General features: G+C 36.5%; 1 protein-coding gene across 3 annotated transcripts in view; it reads left to right on the top strand.

The window, feature by feature from the left end:
* The window catches only part of BMT2 (base methyltransferase of 25S rRNA 2 homolog), a 161,186-nt gene that overhangs the window by 125,858 nt on the left and 7,747 nt on the right, over positions 1 to 27,581 (top strand). For all 3 annotated transcript variants that reach the window (XM_036246880.1, XM_036246879.1, XM_036246881.1), the window contains one exon: positions 6,858 to 6,972. In XM_036246880.1, the coding sequence (XP_036102773.1) occupies positions 6,858 to 6,972 (115 nt within the window). The remainder of the gene's footprint in view (positions 1 to 6,857; positions 6,973 to 27,581) is intronic.

The following is a 27,581-nucleotide window of genomic DNA, read 5'->3' as shown; positions in this document are numbered from 1 at the left end:
GATAGTAAATACATAAGCCAGCACCAGTTATTTATTGTCATTATCAAGTATTATGTACTGTACATAGTTGGTATGTGCTATATTTTTAAAACACTAGCAGCACAGTAGTTTTATACCAGCATAACCACAAACAACATGAGTAGTACATTGCTACATTATAATGTCACTAGTCAATAGGAATTTTTCAGCCCCATTATAACCTTATGGGACCACTATCATATATGAAGTCGAAACTTTGAAAGGTCATTATGCAGAGCATGACTGTATATGGAAATGTCCTGTTCTCAGTCTATCTAGTGTCATAGTTTTTGCATTTTGTTTTATGATTTCACTTTTAAAATGGTCCCCAAGCTTAGTGTTGAAGTTCTGTCTAGTCTATTAAGCACAAAGCTGTATTAATAAATGTTTACAGAGAAAATACGAGTTTTGAATAAGCTTCCTTTAGGCTGAGCTATAATAGTGTTGGCTGTGAGTTCAGTGTTAATGCATCATAATGTATATACTAAATAAAGTGCCTTTAAACAAAAAACACATAAATCGTAAGTCATGTGTTGATCCACTAACAAATATTGTGACTAGAAGCCTAAGCCTGTATTTCCCGTAGGTGCCATGGTTCTGTGTTTGTGGTGACTTTATATACCATATCTACCACCTACTATATGTGCAAATATAAAACGAACACTTATGAAAAGCATATGTCAAAACCAAATTAGGACTTCTGGTCAAATTGGCAGGTAGGTAAACATGGTACTTGCCGCCTCCCACAATCACATCAAAATTACAACTAAACTGCAGAACAACCATCATTCAGCTGCCTGAAATTGAGCTGAATGGAAGTCCTACAACTCTGAAATTAAAGAGGTCACATCAAGACTGGTGGGGGGCGAGGGGGGTAAAGTGTGGAAGGACTGGTCACACACCCACATGTGGCAGATAAAAATCAAGAGATACCTGGGCTGCAAAGATCCTCCCTGAGAAGCAAGGGTTCCTCATCCCACACCAGGCACCCCAGCTCAGGGATCTAGTTCCAAGAAGAGAAGTCCCCATAGCTTCTGGCTGTGGAAACCAGCAGGAATTGAGGCTGAGGGAGGCTAAGGCTTCTGGAGTCCCAGGCATCTCCTCTTAAAGGGCTCACACATGGACTTAATCAGACTCACTCCTGGGCTCCAGCATAGGGAAGGTGGCTGGAAAGGCGCCAGAGACATATGGGGAAGATCTGCATTGTTTGACATTGGGGCAAGATCTGGAGGGGCAGCTTTCTCTTAGACATAGGTGCTGACAGACTGTTGTGCCTTTGGTGAGCCCTTCCCCCATAGGGCCAGCAGACGGGTGCTGTATCTGGGACTCCAGCAACTTGGCTCACACTGTGTTTACCTCCCTGGTGATTCCCTGAGGCCCTGCCCCACCCAAGCTGTTTCCAGTGGCTTTACCTTAGGAATGGCCTGTGTTGGCTCATACTTTGGATATTCCTAAAATCTCTCAAACAAGTAACATCTGGCCTCAGCAAGCCCCATACTTCTGACAAGTGGTCCTAAGCCTTGCACTGGCAGCAGCCAGCCTTGGTTCACAGTTTGGCCTCTCCTGGGCACCTCCAAGTCCAACACAAGTAGCAGCGATCTGCAGACTGCTTTGTAGCTTATGCCTAGTGGCCCTGGGTAAAACATAGGCAGTGGCTGACCTTGAACTGTGCCTCCCAGGAGGCCCAAGAGCCAGCGCACCCATTGGAGAGCTTTAAACCATGTCAAGGAACCAACACCTAATGACCTGTACAAGCAACATATTTAAGGGATGGACTCTGGTACTAGAGCCCTGCTGAAGTAAGTCTTGCTGTGTGTGCTGGGCCCTTGCACAGTTGACCCTCCAAGGAGGTCAGAGTTCAGCAGTCAGTAGGCATACCCAGTCCTTGCAGCTGATCAACCTGAGTAAATCCCTTCTATTGAGGTGCCAATAGCCATCAGGACTCAATTACAACAGATGGGTGTTCAGTCCACATGGGGGGTGCACTTTAAGTGCCCTACTGAGATGATCAGGGAGTTTGTACACAGGACACCTACTGTAGGTGACCCGTCTAGTCAGAAGATGTAGCAACCTATTTGAAAAAAGAATGACAGACCTAACTTGGTGAAGGAAACAGACATACAACTTCAGGAAGCACAGAGTTCCAAACATGACAAACCCAAAGAGGCCCATACCAAGACACAACATAATTAAATGCAAAAGGTTAAAGACAAAAAGAGTGTCTTAAAAGCAGTTAGTTACCTACAAGGGAGCTCCCAGTAAGACTTTCATCTGCTTTCTAAAAGAAACTTTGCAGGCCAGAAGGGAGTGGAAAGAAATAAAGTGATGAAAAACAAGGAACTACAACCAAGATTACTCTATCCTGCAAAGCAATCATTTAGAATCAGTGGACATATAAAGTGCTACCCAGACAAGAAAAAGCTGAAGGAGTTCATTACCACCAAAGCAGTATTATATGAAATGTTGTAGAGAAGATCCAAAATATGAACAATAAAATGTCAATGAAGCCTCGGCCAGTTTGGCTCAGTGGTTTGAGCATCCACCTGCGGTCCAGAGAGACCAGGGTTCAGTTACCGGTAAGGGCAGGTACCTAGGTTGCAGTCTGTCCCTGGCCCTGGTTGGGTCGTGCGGGTGTCAACCACTCGATGTGTCCCTTTCACGTCAATGTTTCTCTCTCTTTCTCCCTCCCACTCTATCTGAACAAAATATGGAAAAGTGTCCTTGGGTGAGGATATAAATAAATAAATAAATAAGTAAGTAAATAAATAAAATGGCAGTGAATGCATATCTATCAACAATTGAATCTACAAACCAAATGAACAAGCAGAATAGAAACAGAGAACTTTCTGACAGTTACCAGATTGGTGGAGGGTTGAGGGGATAGGTGAAAAAGATGAAAGGATTGAGAAGTACAAATTGGTTGTTAGACTTAAGAACATCAGAGGGAAGAGGGGCTGTGCAGTAAGAGATAAACCAAAGAACTTATATGCATAACCAATGGACACCAACAATAATGTGGGGAAGGCAGGAGGGGGGTGGGAACAGGGAGGAGGGGTTGAAAGGGGTTGATATCTGTAATACTTTCAACAATAATGATACATTTAAAAAAAGAAAATAGCAATTAGTAAAACAGCACATGATTAACACATGTGTATAAATGCACCAAGCGGGGAGGAAGGTATACACACACTTCCTCTGAGGGTGGGGAGGAGTAGGAAAAGGAGAGCTTACCTGTTTAGATATCACATTTGTCTTGTCACAGATTGTATAATTATATATGTAGATTAGAATACCCAAAATAATAATACAGATAAGCATTTGACTTTTTTTTTTTTTTTTTTTTTTTTTGGTACATGCCCCTAGGGGAACCAAACCCGAGACTCTCTAGTCCGCAGGCCATTGCTCCAATCGCTGAGCCAAACCGGCCAGGGCAGATAAGCATTTGAGTTAATAGGAACTTAGTAAAGTTGCTGGATATAAAATCATTATACAAAAACCAATTGTATTTTTGTAACCAACAGTGAAAAATGAAATTTTAAAAATTTTAAAAAAAAATTTATTCATGGGGGAAAAACAGTAATATTATTAAAATGACAAAAAATATAATGCCAACAAAAAGTATGAGAACATTCAAGAGAAAATGATAAAGCTATTAGGAGACAGAAAAAACACCTAAACAGGTGGACAATTATGCCATATATCTGTGGACTGGAAAATTCAGTCTTGTAAAGATAGTAATTCTCCTCAAATGGTCTTTAGACTCAGTGCCACTATAATCAAAATCCCAATGGGTTGTGTTAATTAAAGGTACTACTATAGAGCAATGAAAATAAATTAACTATAGAAATACATCTGACTCAAATTTAGTATTAAATGAAAAAAAGTCAGAAAAGCAAATGTGTAGAGTGTAAAACTAAACTATTATTTAGGTATTCAGTCATAGGTAATGAGACTAAAAAGGGCATTGCTATCATTTAAATCAGGTAGTGGCTACCATTACAGAAAGGGGAGTGGATGTCATCACGGAGGATTTTGCTTCCAGAATGCAGGCAGTGATTTATTTCTTGGCCTTGGTGGTAATTACTTTGTGGTTAGTCTTAAAACTGTAAATACATATTTGATGCAAATAGAAAATTTAGGAGCTGAACCAAAGAATTTGAAATGAGTGAAGTATATTACTAAGAATTAATGTTACTAGATTAGTCTGTGATAGTAAGTTATTGGTGATTGAATCATGTTGAATTCACTCTAATGATTTAAAATATTCTATCTACATAGAATATTTCAGTTATAAGATGTACTTTTTAAAATAAAAACTATCCAGCCCTGGCCGGTTTGGCTCAGTGGTTAGAGCGTTGGCCTGCGGACCAAAGAGTCATGAGTTTGATTCTGGTCAAGGGCACCTACCTCGGTTATGGTCGGGGTCATGCAGGAAGCAACCTGTTGATGTGTCCCTCTCACATCGATGTCTCTGTCTCTGTCTCTCTCTTTCTCCCCCTTCCCGCCCCCCTCTATCTGAAGATAAATAGAAAAATATCCTCTGGTGACAAGTAAAAAATAAAATAAAGTTTATCCGAAAATTTTTGCTAACCAGTTTACTAGTGTAGAATTTAGTGTGAGACAAATTTTGCTTTTACTATGCTTATGAAGATCATTAGTGGATGAAGCACAAAAAGATTAAATCTATAAAGTGACAATAACAGCTTGCAATAATGTTTAGCACTGTTTGAACACTTACCATGTATCAGATATTGGGTCAAGCATTGTAAATGCATAATCTCATTTAATCTTGGAAACAACTCAAGTGTAGGTACAGTTATTGCCCCTATATTACAAGTAGAGGACAGACTCAGTTTGATACTAGTTTCTCCAATGCCAGAACTCTTTTTTTTTAACTATAGCCCCAAGTAAGAATTAGAATGACAATCTATTAGTGTATATAGTATTACATATTGTTGTAGATTCTCATTTATCCTAACTGGTCATGATTTAGGTATTCAAATTTGTGTTAATTCAGCAGTGAATGTCAGCTATATGCCAGACATTTCTATGGCCCTTATGTACTGAATCTTTTGCTCTGTTTAGCAACTTGGGACCTATGCCACTGATGTTTGCAGCCCTCATTCATTGGAACTAAAGTACTCTTATGTTTCAGGTATCATTATATTTAATTCAACTTTACAGATGATTTTTTGTTATAGGTATTACCCATACAGATAATCTGCTTCCTAATGTCCTGCAGTGCAAAAAAATTACCTCTTGATCCCTAGGAGCAGCTATTTTCACTGGGAGATTTTCTAGCTATTCGTTGCAAAAACTAACATTCATCTGGAGGTCATAGTATTTTGGTTGTACTATACATATAGAAAAATGAAGCCCCTCTTTTGTGAAATGCTGTTTTCTTATACTGTCATAGCCCCTTTCAGGGGAGTTCTTAAGTAAAACTTTATTAAAAATATTTTAATTGCTATATATTGTTTTTATGGTACTATACAATGATGTGTAATACATCAGACAGGTCCTATATAGTTTATTTATAATCAAATGGTGATTGTGGTCATTTCTATAAAATGTTGGGACATCAACATTTGATTAAAAATGTAACTCCTACATATTGCATGCATCTTTTGGGAAAAAATTAAATTTTATATTATTTTGATTTAGTGCCTTTTCCAGGAGCCAAACGTGTAGGTTAACACCTCTCTAATGAACCCTAAGGTAATAATAACATATAAGGGAGAGAAGCTGAACAGCTTCTCTCTGTTCTTTAGACTTTAAGGAAGCAGGATTCTGTTTTTACACAATTATTTTCCTACATTGTCTTTCCTTTATTTTTCTAACATTCACTCACAGTCTTTTTTTTTAAAGAACAGTATTTTAACATTAGTGAACTGACATATATCTGAAGTTGATTTTTATTATTACTATATTGTCTGAATATTAGAACTGTAGGCTTCAGACCAACAAAATCCACTGTTTGTCTTCATCCTTGCTGCTGTGTCGATCCATATTAGTTTCATTTGGCTAACTTTAAAATTTGGTAATTTCTGGTTTTGTTTTTTTGTTTTTACCTTCATTGTTTCTTACTGTTTTGGGACATGAGGAGAGCTCTTAAATAAAAATAAAACAGAACATTTTAATACTATTCTATCTGTGCTTTTCTTTTTGGTCCTTTTAAATCATTGAAACAAAGTTAAGTACAAAACCATTGTTGTATTGACTACTAAGAATTGATTTGTGAATGGATTCTTTCATCTACAAAGACTGTTTTCAAAGTGTGGTCTGGGGATCTGAGAACCTTCCAGTGTCTGTGGGGGAGGGGAATATTTTCACAGTAATATGTACTAAAATGTCAGATGCCTTTTTTTACTCTGTCTCTCATGAGTTTTCTTTGAGACTACATGGCATGTGATTTTGGAACAGCTTGAATGCAAAAGCAAGTGCGAGAATTCATCAATCTTCTTTTAAGCTGGACATTAAAGAAACTCAAATATAAAACAATGCCTCACTATTTACTGTCTTTCTAATCTAGATTTTTCATTACAAATATGTAATTTATGTGAACATATACAATAGATTTATTGTTTTATAAGTGAATTGATACATGTTTTTTAAACTATTTGGTTTTTATTTCAAATACAATATTATTTATAGATATAGTCCACATAAACAAAAAACCCTTTAAGGTCCACAGTAATTTTTAAATCTGTTAAAGGAGACTTTTTTTATCAAAAAAGTTAGCCAAAAATCTACATGAACTTTTTAATTCTCAAATGTTTAAATTTTTCTTATACTTTATTTTATTTTGCTTGTTATAAGACAAAATAATCTGTTTTTAGGTTGCTGCAAACCTCAGGAAAGATCAGATTACTTGATGTTGGCAGCTGCTTTAACCCATTTATGAAGTTTGAAGAATTTCTAACTGTTGGCATAGACATTGTACCTGCTGTAGAGGTACGCATAGTAATGTTTTGTTTTGAGACTTGAATATTTCACATGCATATTTATAAAGGAAAAGCACTGTTTTTACATTTTTGAAATAGCAAGTATATTTAATGTATATAAGTTGATAAGAGATTAGTTCTGTTCAAAACTAAATATGTATTCAGTGAACATTTTTTAGCATTTAATTAATTTGACCAGTATCATATTTGTTGTTATTTTATCTATTTTTGTTTCTTGTTTATCACTTATTGTTGCAATCAAGAAACTTTGGTAGATTGCACAGATTTCCAGATAGCTGTAGTGTTTGGGCTTTTGATTGTTTTATTTTTTAGTGCATCTCTTTCTGAAATGTGCTATGATATGGAGCCATTACGGAATAGTGGAAATAGCAAGGCCTTTGGAGTCAGCTGAAATTTTCTTTAATCCCATTATTTTTGTAGTAAATAAAACTGTTTACCTTTACATAGGATGTATCCTCTACTTTTAAAATTAGAACTTTTTAGTTACACATTTATAATGTTTTCTATTTTACTTTTGATATAACACCAGTCACAAAAAAAATTACAAATTAAATTTTTATTTTTATAGAGACTATATGTTAGAATACAAATTCTTTGGGTTAGGTTTTGTTTTTGGCTTTTGCTGTTTTTGTGGGTTTGTTGTTGTTGTTGTTTCCTCATTGCTGTGTTCTCAGAACCTAGAAGCACGCCTGGTACATGAACTACTACTCATTAAGTCAGTGGTTCTCAACCTTCCTAATGCCACGACCTTTTAATACAGTTCCTCAAATTGTGGTGGCCCCCAACCATAAAATTATTTTTGTTGCTACTTCATAACTGTAATTTTGCTACTGTTATATCTTTGGCAACCCCTGTAAAAGGGTCGTTCGCCCCCCAAAGGGGTTACCACCACAGGTTGAGAACCGCTGCTTAAGTACTTTTTGAATAACAGAATCTAATCTTACTGTCAACGTAGGTTTGAATCTTTGAGTCTCAGTTTTCTCTTCTGTATAATGGCGTTAGTAATAGCTAATAGTTTACAAGTTTGTTGTAATGTTTACTTGAGGAAAAATACTTAAAGCACCTAGCAAAGTACCTGTTGTATAGTGGGTGCTAAAGAAAAGTTTTCTATTGTTTAAATGTTTGTACTCAAAGATTCAACTTTTATATGAACCTTTAACTTTGATGAGCATGACTGTAGATTAAATCTATATGAGTAACTGAGGAATAAGGAAATGCTAAAACCATTACTGTTCTCTCTACTTCCTAAAGATGACATATGTTTACTTTATGTTAAAATAGCTGTTTTTAGCTTTTAACTGCAGAGAATTCCTGTGCCATCGGGAGCTATAGTTTTAAAAGGCAGGTGACTCACCTTTCTTCCTCAAGACATATATTAGAGATATCCTTCAGGGACTGCTGAGACATGAAATCATTTGATCTGACCCTCAGGCTTAAATATTATTTTAAAAATATTTAATTTGTGTATAGATGGGGCTATAAACTTTCAGCTGTAAAGTCATTAGGGAAGACAAAACAACTGCTATACATAAGTTTAGTAGTAGAGTTAGACTTTCACAGTTTCAGAACCCTATAATTAAAGGAAGAGACTTCCCTTCCACTTCCAGTTCCACCCAACAAAGTAAAATTCACCATGTCTGGCATCCAGTGAAGAACCAGTCATGTAAAGAAGCAAGAAAGTAGGACCAACAGTGAAGAGATAAGTCAACCAATAGAGACCAACCCTGAACTGACACAATTGTTAAAATTAGAAAACAAGGACATTAAAATAGGGACATTACGACTATATTTTCTATGTACAAGAAGTTAAGATACATGGAAGGTATTTTAAAATATAAAAATCTAACTTCTAGAGATGGATTACTATAATGTATAATGAGAAACATGAACTAGATGGAATTAATGTACATTAAATATTGCTGAAGAGAAATTAAATTGAAGACATGGAAATAGAACTACCCAAAACTAAACATGAAAAACATAATTTTTTAAAATGGAAGAGCACCAGTGAGCAATGAGACAATTTCAAGTGGCCAAATATAAGCATAATTGGAGCCCCCACAATAGGGGGTGAGGGTTAAAGAAATAAATTTTCAGGTTTGATAAAAGCTATAAATTTATAAATCCAAGAAGCTCAACAAACCCCAGGTGCAAAAAAGAAAGGAAGAAAAACTACACCAAGGAACATCCAACTCCCCCCACTCACAAAAAAACAAACAAAACAAAACAGTGATAATGAAAGTCTTAAAAAGGCCCTCGTCGATTTGGCTCAGCGGTTAGAGTGTCAGCCTGCGGACCAGAGAGTCCTGGGTTCAGTTCCTGCTAAGGGTGCGTACCTCAGTTACGGTTTGTCCCCAGCCCCAGTTGGGGTCGGGTGGGTGGCGACCACTTGATGTGTCTCTCTCATGTCGATGTTTCTCTCTCTTCCTACCTCTCTCCCTCCCACTCTATCTGAAGATAAATGCAAAAATGTCCTCAGGTGAGGATAAAAAAAAAGTCTTAAAAAGCATCAGAGATTTAAAAAATGAAAAAGACATATTAAAGGACTAAAACATAAAAATGTGTCATCTAGAATCCAAAACACAGAAAATATCTTTCCAAAATGAAGACAAATTAAAGGGTTTTTTTTAGACATGCAAAAACTGAAATAATTCAAGATCAGCAAACTTTCATTATAAGAAATATTAAAGAAGTGCTTCACTTTAGCCAGGTGGAGATACAGATCTACACAAAATAATGAAGAGTACAGGAAGGGATAACTTTATAGGTGTAAAAATATATAACTTTTTAATTCTATAAGATCTTTAAAAGATAATTGGCCATTGTTATGGACTAAATTTTATCCCCCCAAATAAGATGTGTAAGAGTTGTAACCCCTAGTATGCAACTTTATTTAGAAGATAGGGTCTTTTCAGAGGTACTCAAGTTAAAATTAGATCATTAGGGTGGGCCCTAATTCAATATGACTCTGTGTCCTTATATAAAGAAGAAATGTTGACATAGAAATACACACATAGGAAGACTGTGTTGTAAAGATGAAGGCAGTGGGATGGTGCCATCTACAAGATAAAGAACACCAAAGATTGCCAGCAAACAAAGGACCAACCCTACAATCAGCATAATTGCTGACTTTTAACCTCTAGAACTATGACATAATACATTTATGTTGTTTAAGCTTCCTCGTTTGAAATATTTTGTTATGGCAGTGCTAGCAAACTAATATAAACATTTAAACAAAAATTATACAGAATAGGGTTTATAATGCGTATAAAAATAAAATGTATGACAATAATAGCACAAAGATTGAGAAGGGAGAAATAGAAATGTACTACTTTAAGGTTTTTATACATGAAGTGGTGAAATATTATTTGAAGGTAGGCTATAATATGTCAAAGATGCATACTATAAATCCTAAAGCTAATGAGCCAACAAAGAAATAAATTGGAATCATAAACAAATTCAACTAATTCCAAAGATAGCAAAAAAAGGGGTGGAGGGACAATGAACAGATGGCACAAATAGAAAAGAAATAGCTTGGACTTCCAGTCAAGAGGGCGGCATAAGTAAACATGGTACTCACCTCCTCCCACAACCACATCAAAATTATAACTAAACTACAGAACAGTCATCATTCAGAACCACCTGACAGCTGAATGGAAGTCCTACAACTACGAAATTAAAGAAGCCACATGGAGACGGATAGGAGGGCAGAGGTGTGGATTGATTAGTCCCATACCCATATGTGGCAGATAAAAATCAAGAGGGATACCTCAGCTGTGAAGGTCTTCTCTGAAGAGTGAGGGGTCCCTGTCTCACAACAGGCTCCCAGCTGAGGATTCCAGTGCCAGGAAGAGAAGTCCCCATAACTTCTGACTGTAAAAACCAGCGGGAACTGAGGCTGAGGAGGCTGAGGCTGCTGGAGCCCCAGGAAGTTCCTTTTAAAGGGATTGCACACGAACTTACTTGGACTCATACCCTTCAGGCTCCAGCATGGAGGAAGCAACTTGAAAGGCACCAGACACATACAGGAAGAACTGAGTTGTTTGGCATTGGGGCGAGAGCTGGAGGGGCAGCTTTCTCCTGGAGAGACTTGCTGTCAGAGGCCATTGACCCTTTGGTAAGCCCTTCCCTGGGGCAGCAGTCAGCCGCCATATCCAGGACTCCAGCAACCTGGTTCACACTGTTTTCCCTACCCTGGTCATTCCCTGAGGCCCTGCCCCACCCAACTTTTGGTCCCACTGAAGCTGTTTCCAAAGGCTTTACCATAGTATTGGCCTGTCTTGTATCTTGCTTCAGATTTTCCTAAAATCTCTCAAACAAGGAACATCTGGTCTCAGGGAGCCCCATATTTATCGTTAAGACCCCAGGCCTGGCACTGAAAGCAGCTACCCTTAGTTCACAACTTGGATCTTCTTGGGCAACTCCAAGCCCAGCACAAGAAGCAGCCTTCAGCAGATCACTTTGTAGCTTATGCCAGCTGACCTCAGGTAGAGCACAGCCAGGGACTGACCTTGCCCCAGAGCCAGCACACCCAGTGGACAGCTTCAGACCACATCAAAACACTACCACCCAATCACCTCCAAAGTGACACAATGAGTGAACTCAGTAACAGAACCCTGCTGAAGTAAGTCTTGCTCTGTGTGGTGGGCCCCTGCACAGCTGAATCTCCAAGGTAGTCAAAGTTCAGTGGTCACTGGGCATAACCAGTCCTTGTAGCTGATCAGCCTGAATTAATCACTCCCATTGATGTGCCAACAGCAAACAAGACTCAGTTACAGCAGAAGGGTTTGCAACCCACACAAGGGGTTCACCTCGAGGGCACAGCTGGGGTATCAGGGAGGCTGTGCCACTGGACCCTAGAGAATGCCTACTGCAACAGACCACTATACCAAGCCTAGGAGACATAGCAACTCTACCTACTACCTAGAAACAAACACAGGGAAACAGCCAAAATGAGGAGACAAAGAAACATGTCTTAAATGAAAGAAAAGAACAAAACTCCAGAAAAAGAACTAAACAAAATGGATATAAGTAATCAAAACACTGGTTATAAGGATGCTCAAGGAACTGAGTGAGAACTCCAAGGAACTTAGTAAGAACTTTACGGACCTTAGTGAGAATATCAATAGCATTATTGTTTCTTCATTATTATTTTTTTTTTGTTAAAGATGTTTCTCCTTTTTTCCCCTTTAACACCCTCCTCCCGATCCTCCCATCCCCCACTGCCCCATCCCCAGCACTGTTGTCTATGTTTATTGGCTATGCTTACTTGCATGTAAGTGATGAAAAGCAAGAACCTACAACCAAGATTACTCTGTCCTGCAAAGCTATCATTTAGATTCAATGTCCATATAAGGAGTTTCACAGACTAGAAAAAGCTAGAGTTCACCACCACCAAACCTGTGTTATATGAAATGTTGAAGTATCTTTTTGAAGAAGAACAAAAATATGAACAATAAAATGGCACCTAATACATATCTATCAATAATTGTATCTCCAGATGGGAGGACCCTGACTGAGTGGGTGGAAAAGGTAAAGGAATTAAGAAGTAAAAATTAATTGTTGGAATGAAGAATCTCAGAGGGAATGGGGGAGGGAGGGTGGAAAGAGACAAACCAAGGAACTTCTGTGCATATATGCATAACCAATGGACACAGACAACAGTGTTGGGAAAGCAGGAGAGGAGAGAGTCAATGGGAGAAATAAATGGGGGACATCTGTAATACATTAAACAATAAAGATAATTTTTAAAAAACACAATAAATAGTAAGACTATAGATTTAAACCTAAGCGGATCAATAATCACCTTAAATAACTACAGCATAAATACCCCCAATTAAAAGGAAGGGATTGTCACTTTGAATAAAAAAGTGTTATGAAAATTTATGCTGCCTATAAGAAATGCACTTCAATCATAAACACAAATAGATTAAAAGTGGGAGAATGGATAAAAGAAAGCTGGTGTAGCTCTATTTTAATCAGAGAAAGTGGATTTGAGAAAGAATATTAGCAGCAATAAAATTGGTCATTTCATAATAATAAAAGGGTTAATTCTTTAAAAGTACAAATCAATCCTAAACACATATGCTCCTGATAACAGCTTCAAAATGCATAAACCAAAAAATGAAAATCACAAAAAAATAGACATTTTTAAACTATAGTTGGAGATTTGAATACCCTCTCTCAATAATTGATAGAACAATTAAAATTTCAGTCAAAGAAATACTCACCAGAAAACTTGCACTCACATTTTGGAATGGAGATAAACAAAAACAAGATAATAACATGCCTAGGGTGTCATTAAAGTAGCACTTAGTGGAAATTTTTCAGTACTAAATACGTTTATTAGAAAATAAAGAAAATCTTAATGCTATGAGATCAGCTTTCCAACTAGAAAAGAAAAAAGCACCGTAAATCCAAAGTATGAGAAAATACTAAAGATCAGAGCAGAAATCTGATCTGAGTGAAATGGAATAGAAAACTTTCAGAAAAAGAAGGGGAAATTGAGAGAGATGTCAGCATCATGGCAATGTGAGAAAACCTCTTAGTCTCTTCCCTTAAAGATACAGCAGGCTGGGCAACTATAGTTCAACAATGATTCCCTGATCAACACTAACTGTCTGAGACCTGCACATTGAGACATCTGAAGCTGGGCTGTAGGAGTGAGCACAAGACATGGTGGCAGGGAGGACAGATAAGGAGATGCAGAGGCAATCCAGCAATTGTAAGGCTAACAGACACTGTAGCAGTGGAGTAGGGTTGCAGCAGTGGAATAAAGTTGTGAAGAGGCAGAAATAACATTTTAACTCCTGTGGCCTATACTCTTCTGAGCCAAACCCAGTAGAAAGAATAAAGCTGCAGATGTGTGTCAACCCACCTCTCCTACATAACCCATCCCCCCTACTGTGGTGGAACCTGGTTGAGGCAGAAGGGGTGCCTCAGAGAGTGCAGGACAGCTGACCACTTGTGGCTGCACCTGGATTCCCATCACTGGCCACACACCACCATGGACATATTGCCCTGAGACCAAGGTGACCACTTTTAGAAGGCATATCCACCTCCTCAGGGAATACAGGATATTCTCCACACTAGTCCAACAACACAGCACAGAATACCACACGTTCCAGTACTGCAGGAAAGAGAGGATATAATTTGCACTGTAGCACCATCTATTGGAAAACAAAAGAAAGGACTCAACCTGCTCAAGGATAAAAGTCAAGACTTTTAAAAAGCAGAGAAACAGGCCAGTTCTCCCTGTTGCTAGGAAATGCTTGGCCTGTAAACACCTGGAACCCTGGTTGTTCAAGGCTTCTCTTCCATACTCGTCCAAAAGTTTTCTGGCTCACCCACCTATCAAGCAAACACCAGTTTCTGAGGAGGCCTTGCTTCTTCTACCCACTCAGCATGGAAATGCCGTGGTGCCACTCCCCAGGGCCCACCCTATTTGCATCATTAGAACCTGCTGTGTATCCTGTTTACAAGATGCTTATAGGGGAAAGGGGAGAGAAAGAGAAACATTGATGAAAAAGAAACATCAATCAGTTGCCTTGTGTACGCTCCATGACTAGGGATTAAGCCCACAACCTAGGCAGGTCTACTGATAATAAATTTTCTTAACTTCAGTTTGTCTCAGAAAATCTTTATTATCATTTTTATTGTTGGAGGACAGTTTTTCAGCCTCTTGAACTGCAGAACCTGCCTCATCTGAAAATTTAAGATTTTCATGCTGGGCAAATTTTAAAAATGGGGGCAGAGTAAATGGAAGCTACACAGACCATTACTTAGGACCAAACAGAATTACGACTAAAATAAAAACAAATCATCAGAGAAAAGCAACTGAAAAGCAGCTGGAGAGAATGCGTATAACCAGGGACAGAAAGAGGATGCCAAATCAAGGCTTGTAGGACCCACAGTCACAAGAGGGAGCCGACTGGAAGCCCACAGACAGCAGCAGAGCGCTGTTTTAGCTGTGAGTGGTCCCTGCTGAGAAAGCAGTAGTTTGGAAAAACACCCAATCAGCTACAGCCACTCACCTTGGGCTGTGGCAGCTGAGGGCTGACTGGATGGGAACTATGTGGAGAGAGTGCTGGGTTCCTGGCTCAAGAGAGAGCTGGAGGTGAGGACACCAGGAGCTTTGAACTGAATCACTGTTCGCATAGAACAGTCGCCATCTTACTCAAAGAGCCTGTTCCCAGAGATCAAGGAGAAGCAAGAGCCTCTCCCTCAAAAATTTAACCCACCAGGCCAGGCAAAACAAATGCAAATTGAAACTCATTAACATCTAGGGTCTGATAAAGCAATTGCCCCACTTACTGGAAATTCTCTTACACAAGGGATTTTTCATTTATCTGAGGGTTACAAATCAAGTCTTATCAAGAAACTGAGACTAATAGAATCTGGGCAAAAACTAGAGTATAACTGAACATTTTCAGCTTGCAAATCTACCCAGGAAAGTACCCACATTCATCTAAACCCAGTAGAAGGACCCACAACCACCAGAACACCAACACACACATGGAAAATTTGGCAGGCTCCAAAGCTCACTGAGACAGCCCAAATGGTGAAACAAAGAAATCCCAAATGAAAGAACAAGACATTTTTGCAGAAGAGATCAATGAAATGAAATTACGCAAGATATAAAAGGTTGAATTCAGAGTAATAATTATGAGGAAGATGAACAGCATGTGTAAAGATATAGAAACATTGAAATCCAACCAATTGGAAATGAAGAATGACAGCAGAAATAAAGAACACATAGGAATAAATAACCAGCAGTGTAGAGGAGGCTGAGGATTGGATCAGTGAATTACAAGACAGGGTAGAAAACATTACCCAATCAGAACTAAAACAAAAACAAAAACAAAAAACAGATGACAGCATAAGAAAATTGTGGCACAATATGAAACATAACAACATCCGCATCATAGAAGTACCAGAAGAATAAGAAAATGTGCAAGAATTAGAGAATATATTTGAAGAAACAGTGACAGAAAATGTTCCTAACTTGGTAAAGGGAAAAGGCATACAAGTTCAAGAAGCACAGATATCCCAAAGTAAGAAAAATCCAAAGAGGCCCACACAAAACACAACAAAATTAAAATGCCAAAAAGTAAAGACAAAGAGAATCCTAAAGGCAGCAAGAGATAACAAACAAGTTACCTACAAAGGAACTCCCATAAGGCTATCAGTTGACTTCACAACAGAAACACTACAGGCCAGAAGGAAATGGCATGAAGTAATCAAGGTGATGAAAAACAAGAATCTGAATGCAAGACTGCTCTATCCAGAATGACTGCCATTCAAAATAGATGGTAAAATAAAGGGCATCTGAGACAAAAAAAAAAAATGCTAAGGGAATATATAAGCACCAAACCAGCACTCCAAGAAATTATAAGGCTCCAGTAACAAGCAGAAGTATTAAGAGAAATATAACTGGAATAAATAAAAATGGCAATAAATAAGTACATATCAAACGTAACCTTAAATGTAAATGAATTAAATGCTCTGATCAAAAGACAGAGAGTAGCTGATTGGATAAGAAAGCACGACTCATATATATGTTGTTTACAAGAGACCCACTTCACAACCAAAGACTCAATAGGCTGAAAGTGAAGGGATGGAAAATTTTTTCCAAGCAAATGGAAAGGGAGAAAAAGCTGGGATAGCAATTCTCATATCCAATAAAATAAATGTCAAGATGAAGGCATAACTAGAGACAAAGAAGGCCACTACATAATATTGAAAGGGTCTATTCAATAGGAAGATATAACCTTGGTAAACATATTTGAAACCAACTTAGGAGCACCAAAACACATTTAAAACCTTTGGGAGGACTTCCCAGGAGAAATCAACAGCAATGCAGTCATAGCAGGGTATGTCAACACACCACTGACATCACTGGATAGATGCTCTAGACAAAAAATTAGCAAGGAAATGGAGACTCTAAATGATGCACTAGATCAAATGGATTTAATAGATATCTACAGAGAATTAAACCCCAAAACTGAAGCATTCACATTCTTCTCAAGTGCAAATGGGACATTTTGAAAGGTAGAGCACATGGTAGGACACAAACTAAGTCTCTACAAGTTCAAGATTGAAATCATATCAAAAGCATCTTCTCAGACCACAATGGCATGAAACTAGAAATCAGTTACAGCAAAAACATTCAAACACATGGAAGCTAAATAGCATGTTATTAAACAATGACTGGGCTACAAGGAGATCAAGGAAGAATATAAAAACTTCCTGGAAACCAATGAAAATGAACACACAACAACACAAAATTTATGGACTGCAATGAAAGCAGTTCAGCGAAGGAAGTCCATAGCACTATAGGCCTACCTTCAGAAACAAGAAAAATTTCTAATTGACTATCGAACCTCACAACTTAACTAGAAAGTAAACAAAGAAAAACTCAGATTAAGTAGAAGGAAAGAAATAGTAAAGGTCAGAGGAGAAACAGCATAGAAACTAAAAAAACAAGGCTTCAAAAGATCAATGAAACAAAGAGCTGGTTCTTTGAAAAGATAAACAAGATTGATGGACCCACAGCCAGACTCAGCAAGAAACAACAAGAGAGGGCCCAAATAAACAAAATCTGAAATGAAAGGGACAGAAGTAACAACCAACACCACAGAAATACAAAGGATAATTTTAAAATACTATGAAAGATTATATGCCAACAACTTGGACATAGGAAAAATGGACAAATGTCCAGAAACACAGAGGCCCCCAATTTGAACCAAGAAGCAATAGAAAACTTGAACAGACCAATAACAACGAAGGAAATTGAAGATGCAATCAATAAACTTCCAGCAAAAAAAAAGGCCCAGGCCCAGATGGCCTCATGGGGGAGTTTTACCCAACATTCAAAGAAGAAATAACACCCATTCTCCTCAGAATTTTCAAAAAACATCAAGAAAAGGAAGACTTCCAAACATTTTATGAGGCCAGCATAATTCTAATTCCAAAGCCAGAAAAAGACACTATAAAGAAAGAAACTACAAGCCAATATCCCTGATGAAAATAGATATAAAAATCCTTAACAAATATTAGCAAATCAAATCCAGCAATACATTTAAAAAATTATACACCATGACCAAATGGGATTCCCCAGGGATGCAAGGCTGGTACAGTATTCACAAATAAATAAATGTGATACATTACATAAACAGAATGAAAGATAAAAACCAAATGATTATATCAAATATTGAAAAAGCATTCAAAAAAATTCAGCAGCCATTCTGATAAAAATGGTCAGCAATATGGGAGTAGCAGGATTATATCTGAACATAATAAAAGCCATATATGAAAAACCTACAGCCAGCATCATACTCCATGGGCAAAAACTAAAAACATTCCGCTTAAAAACCAGAACAAGACAAGGATTTCCACTTTCTCCACTCTTATTTAACATAGTACTAGAAATCTTAGCCACAGCAATAAAACATGAAGAAAACATAAAAAAAGATCCAAATCAGAAAGGAGGAAGTGAAATTCATTATTTGCAGTGACATTATATAGTACATAGAACACCCTAAAGACCCCATCAAAAATCTACTCGATATAATAAATGAATTTCCAAAATAGCAGGGTACAAAATTAACATCCAGAAATTAATGGCATTCTTATACACCAATAATGAACCCACAGGAAGAGAAACTTTAAAAAATCTGATTTACCATTGCAGAAAAAAAAAACACTAAGATACCTAAAAATAAACTTGACCAAAGAAGTAAAGGACTTGTTCTGAGGAAACTGCAGGACATTGAAAAAAGTAGACAAAGATATAAAAAGAGTGGAAGCATATACCTTGTTCATGAATTAGAAGAATTAACGTCATTAAAATGTACATACTACCCAAAGAAATCTATAGATTCAATGTAATCCTTATTAAAATACCAATATTCTATTTTACAGAACTAGAACAAATATTTCAAAAGTTTATACAAAACCAAAAAAGACCCCTAATAGCTACAGCAATCATGAAAGAAAAAGATGAACAAAGTAGGAGCAATCACAATACTGGATATCAGGTTATATTACAAAGCCACTGTCATCAAAATAGCCTGCTCTGCCATAAGAACAGGCATATAGATCAGTGGAACGAAACAGAGAACTTGGAAATTTACCCAAGGTGTTATACCCAATTAATATTTGACAAAGGTGGCAAGAACATACAGTGGAGTAAAGACAGTTCTTTAATAAAAGGTGTTGTGAAATTGGACAACTACATGCAAAAAAAAAAGTGAAATGAAACTTGACCACCATACACAAGAATAAACTCAAAATATATAAAATACTTAAATGTGACTCATGAAACCATAAATATCCTGGAAGAAATGTAGGCAACAAAATTTCAGACATTGCACACAGAGAGAAACAATGGTAAACATTAATAAATGGGACTACTGAAATTAAAAGGCTTCTGCACAACAAAAGAAAGAAGTATCAAAATGGAAAGGGAACCCACTCTATGGGAGGAGCATAATTGCCAATGATACATCAGATAAGGGGTTAATTTCCAAAATATATAGAATACTCATACTACTCAACAAAAGGAAGACAAAGAATCCAATCAAAAAATGGGCAGAGAATCCAGACACCTCTCCAAACAAGACAAACGAATGCCCAAGGGACATTGAAAAAATGCTTCATGTTACTAACCATCAGACAGATGCAAATTAAAACAATTAGAGATATTACCTCACAATAGAGGTATTACCTATCAAAATGGCTGTCATCAATAAATCATCACACAAGTGCTGGCAAGGGTGTGGAGAAAAGAGTACTCTAGTACACTGCTCTTGGGAATGCAGACTGGTACGGCCACTATGGAAAACAATATAGCGTTTCCTCAAGACATTAAAAATTGATCTGCCATATGACCCAGTGATTCCACTTCTAGGATTTTATTGTAAGAAGCCTGAAACACCAATCAGAAAGATTGTGTTTATAGCACCACTATTCACATTTGCTAAGATTTGGAAACAAGCCAAGTGTCCATCAATAAATAAATCAATAAATAAATGGAATACTATAAATGTAATGGAATACTGTGCAGCTGTAAGATAGAAAGATCTTGTATCCTTTGAGCCAACATGGAGGGACTGGGAGATTATTATGCTAATCACAATCAACCAATCAAAGAAAGACATACATCACATCATCTCACTTATTTGTGGAATATAATGAACAAAATAAACTGATGAACAATGTAGACCCAGAGACACAGAAGTAGGGTACAGACTGACAAACATCCGAATAGGGGGATGGGTTGGGGGATCAAAGATATAAACCAAATAACTTATACATATATACGTGTAACCAATGGACATAGACACAATGCTGGGGGTGGGCAGGATTGGGAGGATGAGGTTTATGTGGAAAAAAGGAGAAATAATCTTTAACCAAAATAAATTAACAAAAAAATTATTAAAAATTTAAAACAAAAAAATAGCAGAGAAACAATTCATCGTCTACCACATATAACCAAGGTCACAAGGTAGATCAGAAAGAAAATGAAAAATATTCAGAAAATAAACTCACAGACATGGAATATTGTGATTTAAATGAGAAAATTTTATTGCTTTGCTGTTCTGAATTTTTAAAAGATTCAAGAAAAAATTCAAGAGATACAAAAAAAAAAAGCACTTTGTTGAACTCAGGAATAAAATTTTAAAAACAAGAGTTGTACTTTACCAAACAGACTGAAACTGTGAAAAAGAACCCAAGAGAACTTTTGAAGCTGCAGAACTCAATAAATGAGATAAAGAATGTATTAAGAGCTTAGGAAATAAAGATGGGATGGAAGAAATAATTACTGATCTTTAAGATAGAAATCTACAAATTACTCAGGTGGAAGAACAGATGAGAGTGAAAAAGAAGTATCTTTAAGAGAACGATTTAACTTCATTAGAAAGCAATATAAGAATAAAGGGTATATAAAAGGAGAAGAGAGGAAGAAGGGAACAGAGAGCCTATTCAAACAATATAAATGAGAGCATCCCAAATGTATAGAAGGAGCTGGACCTTGGAATCTAAAAAATTAACAGAACACCTAATTATCTCAACTCCAAAAAAACCTTCCTCAGCCCAGCTGGTATGGATCAGCGGTTGAGTATCAACCTGTGCACTGAGAGATCACTGGTTTGATTCCTGGTCAGGGCACATGCCCGGGTTGCTGGCTCAATCCCTGATAGGGGGCATGCAGGAGGCAGCCAATCAGTGTTTCTCTCTCATTGATGTTTTCATCTATTTCTCCCTCTCCCTTCCTCTACCTCTAAAAATAAATTAAAAATAATATTTTAAAGACCTTCTTTAAAGCTTTTAAATGTAAATGACAAAGAAAGAATTCTCCAAGGCATCCAGAAAAAAGAGCAATGTGCCCTATTAAGGAAACTCAATTACCTTATCATCAGATTTTTAGGGGGGTAGAAACTCTATAAAGTGGAATGAAATATTCAAAATATTGAGAGAGAATTCACCAGTCAAGAATAATATATCCAGCAATGTCATCTTTTAGATACAAAGGAGAAATAAAGACTTTTCTAGATAGCCCCCCCAAATGAGGAACTTAACCACCACATGACCTGCATTACAGAAAATACTTAAGAGTATTCTATCTGAAACAAAAGGATACAAAGCTTTGAGAAAGATGACTGACAGACAGAAACAGGAAATTGCAACCCTTGTTCAGAATAGGGCTTATACACTTAAACATAACATAAAGGTTACAGGAGATAAAGGCATTTTGTTTTCAAAGAAGAAAATAGCTTCTGCAGTTTGGACATGAATGCACAGCACAAAAAGGGGTAATTTTTTAAAACAAAAACCTGAAGGGTGAGAGAGAATGACTGAAGTTGCCCAGGTAAATGGAGATCAGATATGGTAAGAAGAAAAAGGACCTTTTCCCATAAACCTAATGGTAACCACGAAACAAAAATCTAGAAATGAGACATATAATATTTTTTAAAAAGAGGAACCAGAGGGAATAAAATCATAGAATACCACAAAGCTAAAATAGAAGACAAAGGACAATAAATAATGGAGACACAGAGCAACCAGAAAACAAAAGGTAGACTGGCTATAGAGAGCCTTCATATATCACCTATCACCCTACATGTAAATGGACTTGACTCACAAATCAAAATACACAGTAGCAGATGGATTTAAAAATGAGACCTTAACCATATGTTGCCTTCAGGATACCCATCTCAGCTACAAAGACAAATATTGACTCAAAGTGAAGGGGTGGAATATGATAATACAAGAAATGGCAACCAGAGTAAAGTGTTTGTTGCTGTACCTGACATAATAGATTTCAAGATGAACTGGTAAAAAGAGACAAAGATGGACTTTTATATTGATAAATGGGACAATACATTAAGAAAACAGCACTTCTCAATATACATGCACCCAATCTGGGAGCACCAAAATATATAAACTACTAACAGAACTAAAGGGAGAAACTGACAAAAACACAATCATAGTATGGGACTCAAATACTCCATTGACAGCTCTAGATAACCCATCTGACCCCCCCCCCCAAAAAAATAAATATCAATAAAGAGATATTGGCTTTAAATGACACATTAGACCAAATAAATATAATTGACATTTTATCTCAGAGCATCAGATTATACAATCTTCAGTGCACATGAAACATTCTCAAGGATAGACCATATATTGAGGCATAAAAGTAGCCTTGACAAATTTAAGAACGTTGAAATCATGCCAAGCATATTCTTCAACCATGATGTTTTGAAATTGGAAATAAACTTAAAAAAATAAAATAGAAAGTTAGAAAAGGCACAAATATGTGGACATTAAACAACAGGCTAATACACTGGTTTGGTCAAAGAAGAAATATAAATAGATCAAAAGATATATAGAGACAGTTGAGAATGACAATGCAATATATCAAATTTTTTGGAATGCAGCAAAAGTGATAATAAGAGGGAAGTTTATAGCTACAAAGAGCTGATTCTTTGAAAAGATTAATAAAATTGACAATCCTGTGGCTAGACTCACTAAAGAAGAAAGAGAAAACACTCAAACTAAATGAAAGAGGAGAGATTACAATGGAAACAAATACAAAGAATCATATACGGATACTATGAAAAGCTATACACTACCAAATTCAATAACCTAGAAGAAATGGATAGATCCTTAGAAATATATAGACTGAATCAGGAACACTGAAAAATCTAAATTTGAAACAATCACCAAACCACCCCCCCAAATAAGTTCAGGACCAGATGGCTTCACTAGTTAATTCTACCAAACATTCAAGAAGACTTAATACCTGTCCTCAGACTCTTCCAAAAAAGTGAAGGAGAGTACTTTCAGACTCATTTTATGAGTCCAACAATACCCTGATAACTACAACCTAGCAAGGGCCATAATAAAAATTACAGGCCATTATTTCTGATGAAGATATATGTAAAAATAATAAACAAAATACGAGCAAATTAAATATCCGGAGCTATCAGGCTACAGAAAGAAACAAAAGGCATCCAATTTGGAAATCAAGGAGTTAAACTGTCACTTTTTGCATGACATGAGTCTACATATAGGAAAATGAAAGATTTTAACAAAAGTCTATTATAAATGAATACAATAAAAATGTAGGATACAAAATTAATGTATAAAAATCTATTGCATTTCTCTGTCAGGGGGAAATGGAAAAAAATCCCATTTGCAATTTTAACAAAAAATAAAATATCCAAGATTGAGCTTAACAAAGGATGTGAAGAATCTATGCACTGTAAACTACAAGACATTGTTGAAAGAAATTAAATAAGACACAAAGAATCAAAGATACTATGTATTCATGGAGTGGAAGAATCAGCATAGTTTAAAATGGCCTTATTACCCAAAGCAATATACAGATTTAATGCAATCCCCATCAAAATTTCAGTGGCATTTTTTAAAGAAATAGAACAAAAATCATCAAATTTGTATGAAACCACAAATAGCCAAAGCAATCCTGAGGAAAAAGAACAAAGCTGGATGTATCCCTGACATACAATTATACTGCAAAGTTACAATAATCAAAACAGTATGGTATTGCCAGAAAAACAGACAGCTAGACCAATGGAACAGATTGAGATGGACAGTCCAGAGATAAACACCTATGGGGAACTAATTTTTTTTTTTTTTTTTTTTTTTAAATCCTCATCCGAGGACATTTTTCCATTTTTTGTACAGACAGAGTGGGAGGGAGAGAGAGGAAGAGAGAGAGAGGGAAACATCGATGTGAAAGGGACACATCGAGTGGCTGCCACCCGCACGACCAACCAGGGCCGGGGACAAACTGCAACCGAGGTACATGCCCTTAGCGGGAACCGAACCCGGGTCTCTCCGGACCGCAGGCGGACGCTCTAACCGCTGAGCCAAACCGGCCAGGGCGGAACTAATTTTTTTAATCCTCACCTGAGGATGTGTTTATTGATTTTTAGAGAGGGGAAGGGAGGGAGGGTGAGACAGAGACATCTATGTGAGAGATAAACATCAATCGGTTGCCTCTCCTACACACTCAGACCAGAGATTGAACCCACAACCTAGGTGTGTGCCCTAACTAGGAATTGAACTGACAGCCTTTTGGTGTGTGGGACAATGCACCAATCCACTGAGCCATCTGGCCAGGACTAGGCAACTGATTTTTAACAAAGGAGCCAGAAACATACAATGGGGAAAATGAAATCTTTTTTAGGAGATGGTACTGGTAAAATGGGAAAACCACGTGCAAAAAAAAAAAAAAAAACTTGAACTGCTATCCGAGTCCATATACAAAACCTAACTCCAAAAGGATTATAGACTTGAATATAAGACTCAGAACAATAAAATACATATAAAAAATAGGTACTAAACTTACAAGTATGGGTCTCAGAGATGGTTTAAAGAACTAGATCTCAAAAGCAAGGGATGTAGAAGCAAAAATACATGAATGAGACTACATTAAACTAAAACGTTTCTGCACAGCCGAAGAAACAACCAAACAAAAAGGCAAACAACCAAATGGGAAAAGATATTTGCAAACAATGTTTGATAAGGGACTAATGTCCAAAATTTGTAAGGAATCATACAACTCAATGACAACAAAACAAATATCCACTTTAAAAATGGCCAGAGGAGCCTTGGTTAGGCTCACATGTACAATTGAATACTGATCAGCCAGAAGAATAAAAAAGATGGATGGAATTTTGCATACGGCAACCACATACATGGATCTTGAGAGTATCATGCAAAATAAAATAAATGAGATGGAAAAGAACAAGAACTATATGATTTTACTCATATGTGGGATATTAAAGTAACAAATGAACAAACTAAACAAATTCTAGACATAGACAATAGTCATGCGTTTATCTAAAGAGAATTGGGGGGAGAGTTAGATTAAGAGGGGTAAAATATATAGTGACAGAAGACTCGACTTTGGGTGGTAAACACAATGCAATATACACATGATGCATTATAGAATTGTACACTTGAATATTATATTAACCAATGTTACCCCCAATAAATTTAAATTTTTAAGTTAAAGAATAAAAAATTTATTATAGTAAAAGCTACTTCTTTGAGAATTTCAATAAAATTGATAAACCTCAGCCATGCTGATTTGAAAATAAAGAGGAAGACAAGGCATTATTGCCGATTTTATCACTATTGAAAGAATATGAGGAAGTAGTAAGAACAACTTTATGCCAATAAATGCACTATTTAAATGATATTTACAAATTCCTTGAAAGACACATACTAAGAAGCTCATTCACAAAGAAATGGTTAAACTGACTAGTCCTTAATGTAGTAAAGAAATTTGAATTGGCAGTTCAAAACTGTTTCACAAAAACAATTTTTAGCCCTAAAACCTCACTGGTAAAATCTACCAAATAGTTAAAAGAAATATACATACTCGTCCATGAAACTGAAATGGATGGAATGCTTTCCAACTTTTTATATGAGGTTGTTACCCTGATACCAAAACCAGACAGAAACATTATGGAACTAAAATCTATGCACCATATTCCTCATGAATACAGACACAAATATTTGTACAAATTTGAACATATTGCATTCAACAGTATTTCAAAAGGGATAATACATCATGGCTAAGTGCAAATCTAGCAGTACAAGTTTGGTTTGATGTTCAAAAAAAAAAAAAAACACAATGCTGTGGGGGAAGAGGGTGCCTGGGGTGGCGAGAAACATCTAACAAAAATAAATTAATAATTTTTTAAAACAGTCAATCTTTTCACCTGAGACAGTAAAAAAGATAATCTCAATAGTTACAAATAAGCATTTGACAAAAATCCAAACATTATTTCCTGATAAAAATTCTCAGAAGGAACTGAATTCAATTCCCTCAACCTAACAAGAATATCTGAAAATCCTACAGCTACTGTCATACCTAATACTAAAACAAAAATGCTTGGACCACAGGAACTAGAACAAAACAAGATAAGGATATTTACTCTCACCTCTTCTATTCAGCATTCTCTAGAGGTTCTAGCCAGTATAATAAAGGAAGAAAAAGCAGTAGTAGGTATCCAAAATGGAAAGAAGCAAAACTATTTTTATTCACAGATTACCTTAATGATCTATTAGATTATTCCCTGGAATCTACAAGCTACTATAAGTAGTAAGTGACTTAAGCAAAGTTGCAAGATACAAAACATCAATATACAAAAATCAATTCTTTTACATATATTAGCCACAGTCAGTTAGAAATTAAAGAGTAGTATTTATAATAGAATCAAAAACATTAAATATTATCATAGAATTCTATATAATTATTAACCAGTGTCACTCCAATAAATTTAATTAAAAAGAAAAAATATGAAATTTTTTAAAATATATAAATATTTTATGTGAAATATAATACAAATCTAACAAGAGATATTGAATAACCTGAGATACTGAGAACTAGGTTATTGAAGGAAATTAAAGAAGACCTAAATGACTGGAGAGAGATTTCATATTTATTGGTGGAAAAGCTCAATATAGTTGAACGTGTAAATTTTCCCAAAATTGATTTATAAAGTCAATGCAAAGCCTGATCAAAATCTAGTATGCTTGCCCTGGTTGGTTTGGCTCAGCAGTGAGAGTGCCCGGTTTGGTCCCTGGCCCTGGTTGGGTTCGTGCAGTAGGCAACCAGTCAGTGTGTCTCTCTCACATTAATGTGTCTCTCTCTCCGTTCCTCTCTCCCTCCCTCCCACTTTTTTTGAAAATAAATGAAAAAATATCCTCAGGTAAGGATTGAAAAAAAAAATTCTAGCAGGCTTCTTGTAGAATTTGGAAAATGTATTCTAAAATTTGTGCAGAAATTCTAATTCCCTAGAATAAACTAAAACAACTTTTAAAAGGACAGTGTCAGAAAGTAGCACTACTTGGTTTCTTTCTTTTTTAAAATTTATTTTTATTGTTTAAAGTGTTACCGGTTTTCCTTTTTTTTCCCCACTGACACCCTCCTCCCTACTCCTGCCCTCCTCCCCTGCCTTCACCACACTATTGTCTGGGTCCCTTGGTTATGTGTATATGCATATAAGTTTTTTGGTTTTTCTCTTCCTACCCCCCAAACCCCCTTCTCTCTGG

The sequence above is a fragment of the Molossus molossus genome, unplaced genomic scaffold (assembly GCF_014108415.1).
Source record: "Molossus molossus isolate mMolMol1 unplaced genomic scaffold, mMolMol1.p scaffold_m16_p_7, whole genome shotgun sequence".
In the NCBI taxonomy this organism is placed as follows: Eukaryota; Metazoa; Chordata; class Mammalia; order Chiroptera; family Molossidae; genus Molossus; species Molossus molossus.
The sequence above is the reverse complement of the archived record's forward strand: the minus strand, read 5'-3'. Positions and strand labels throughout refer to the sequence as shown.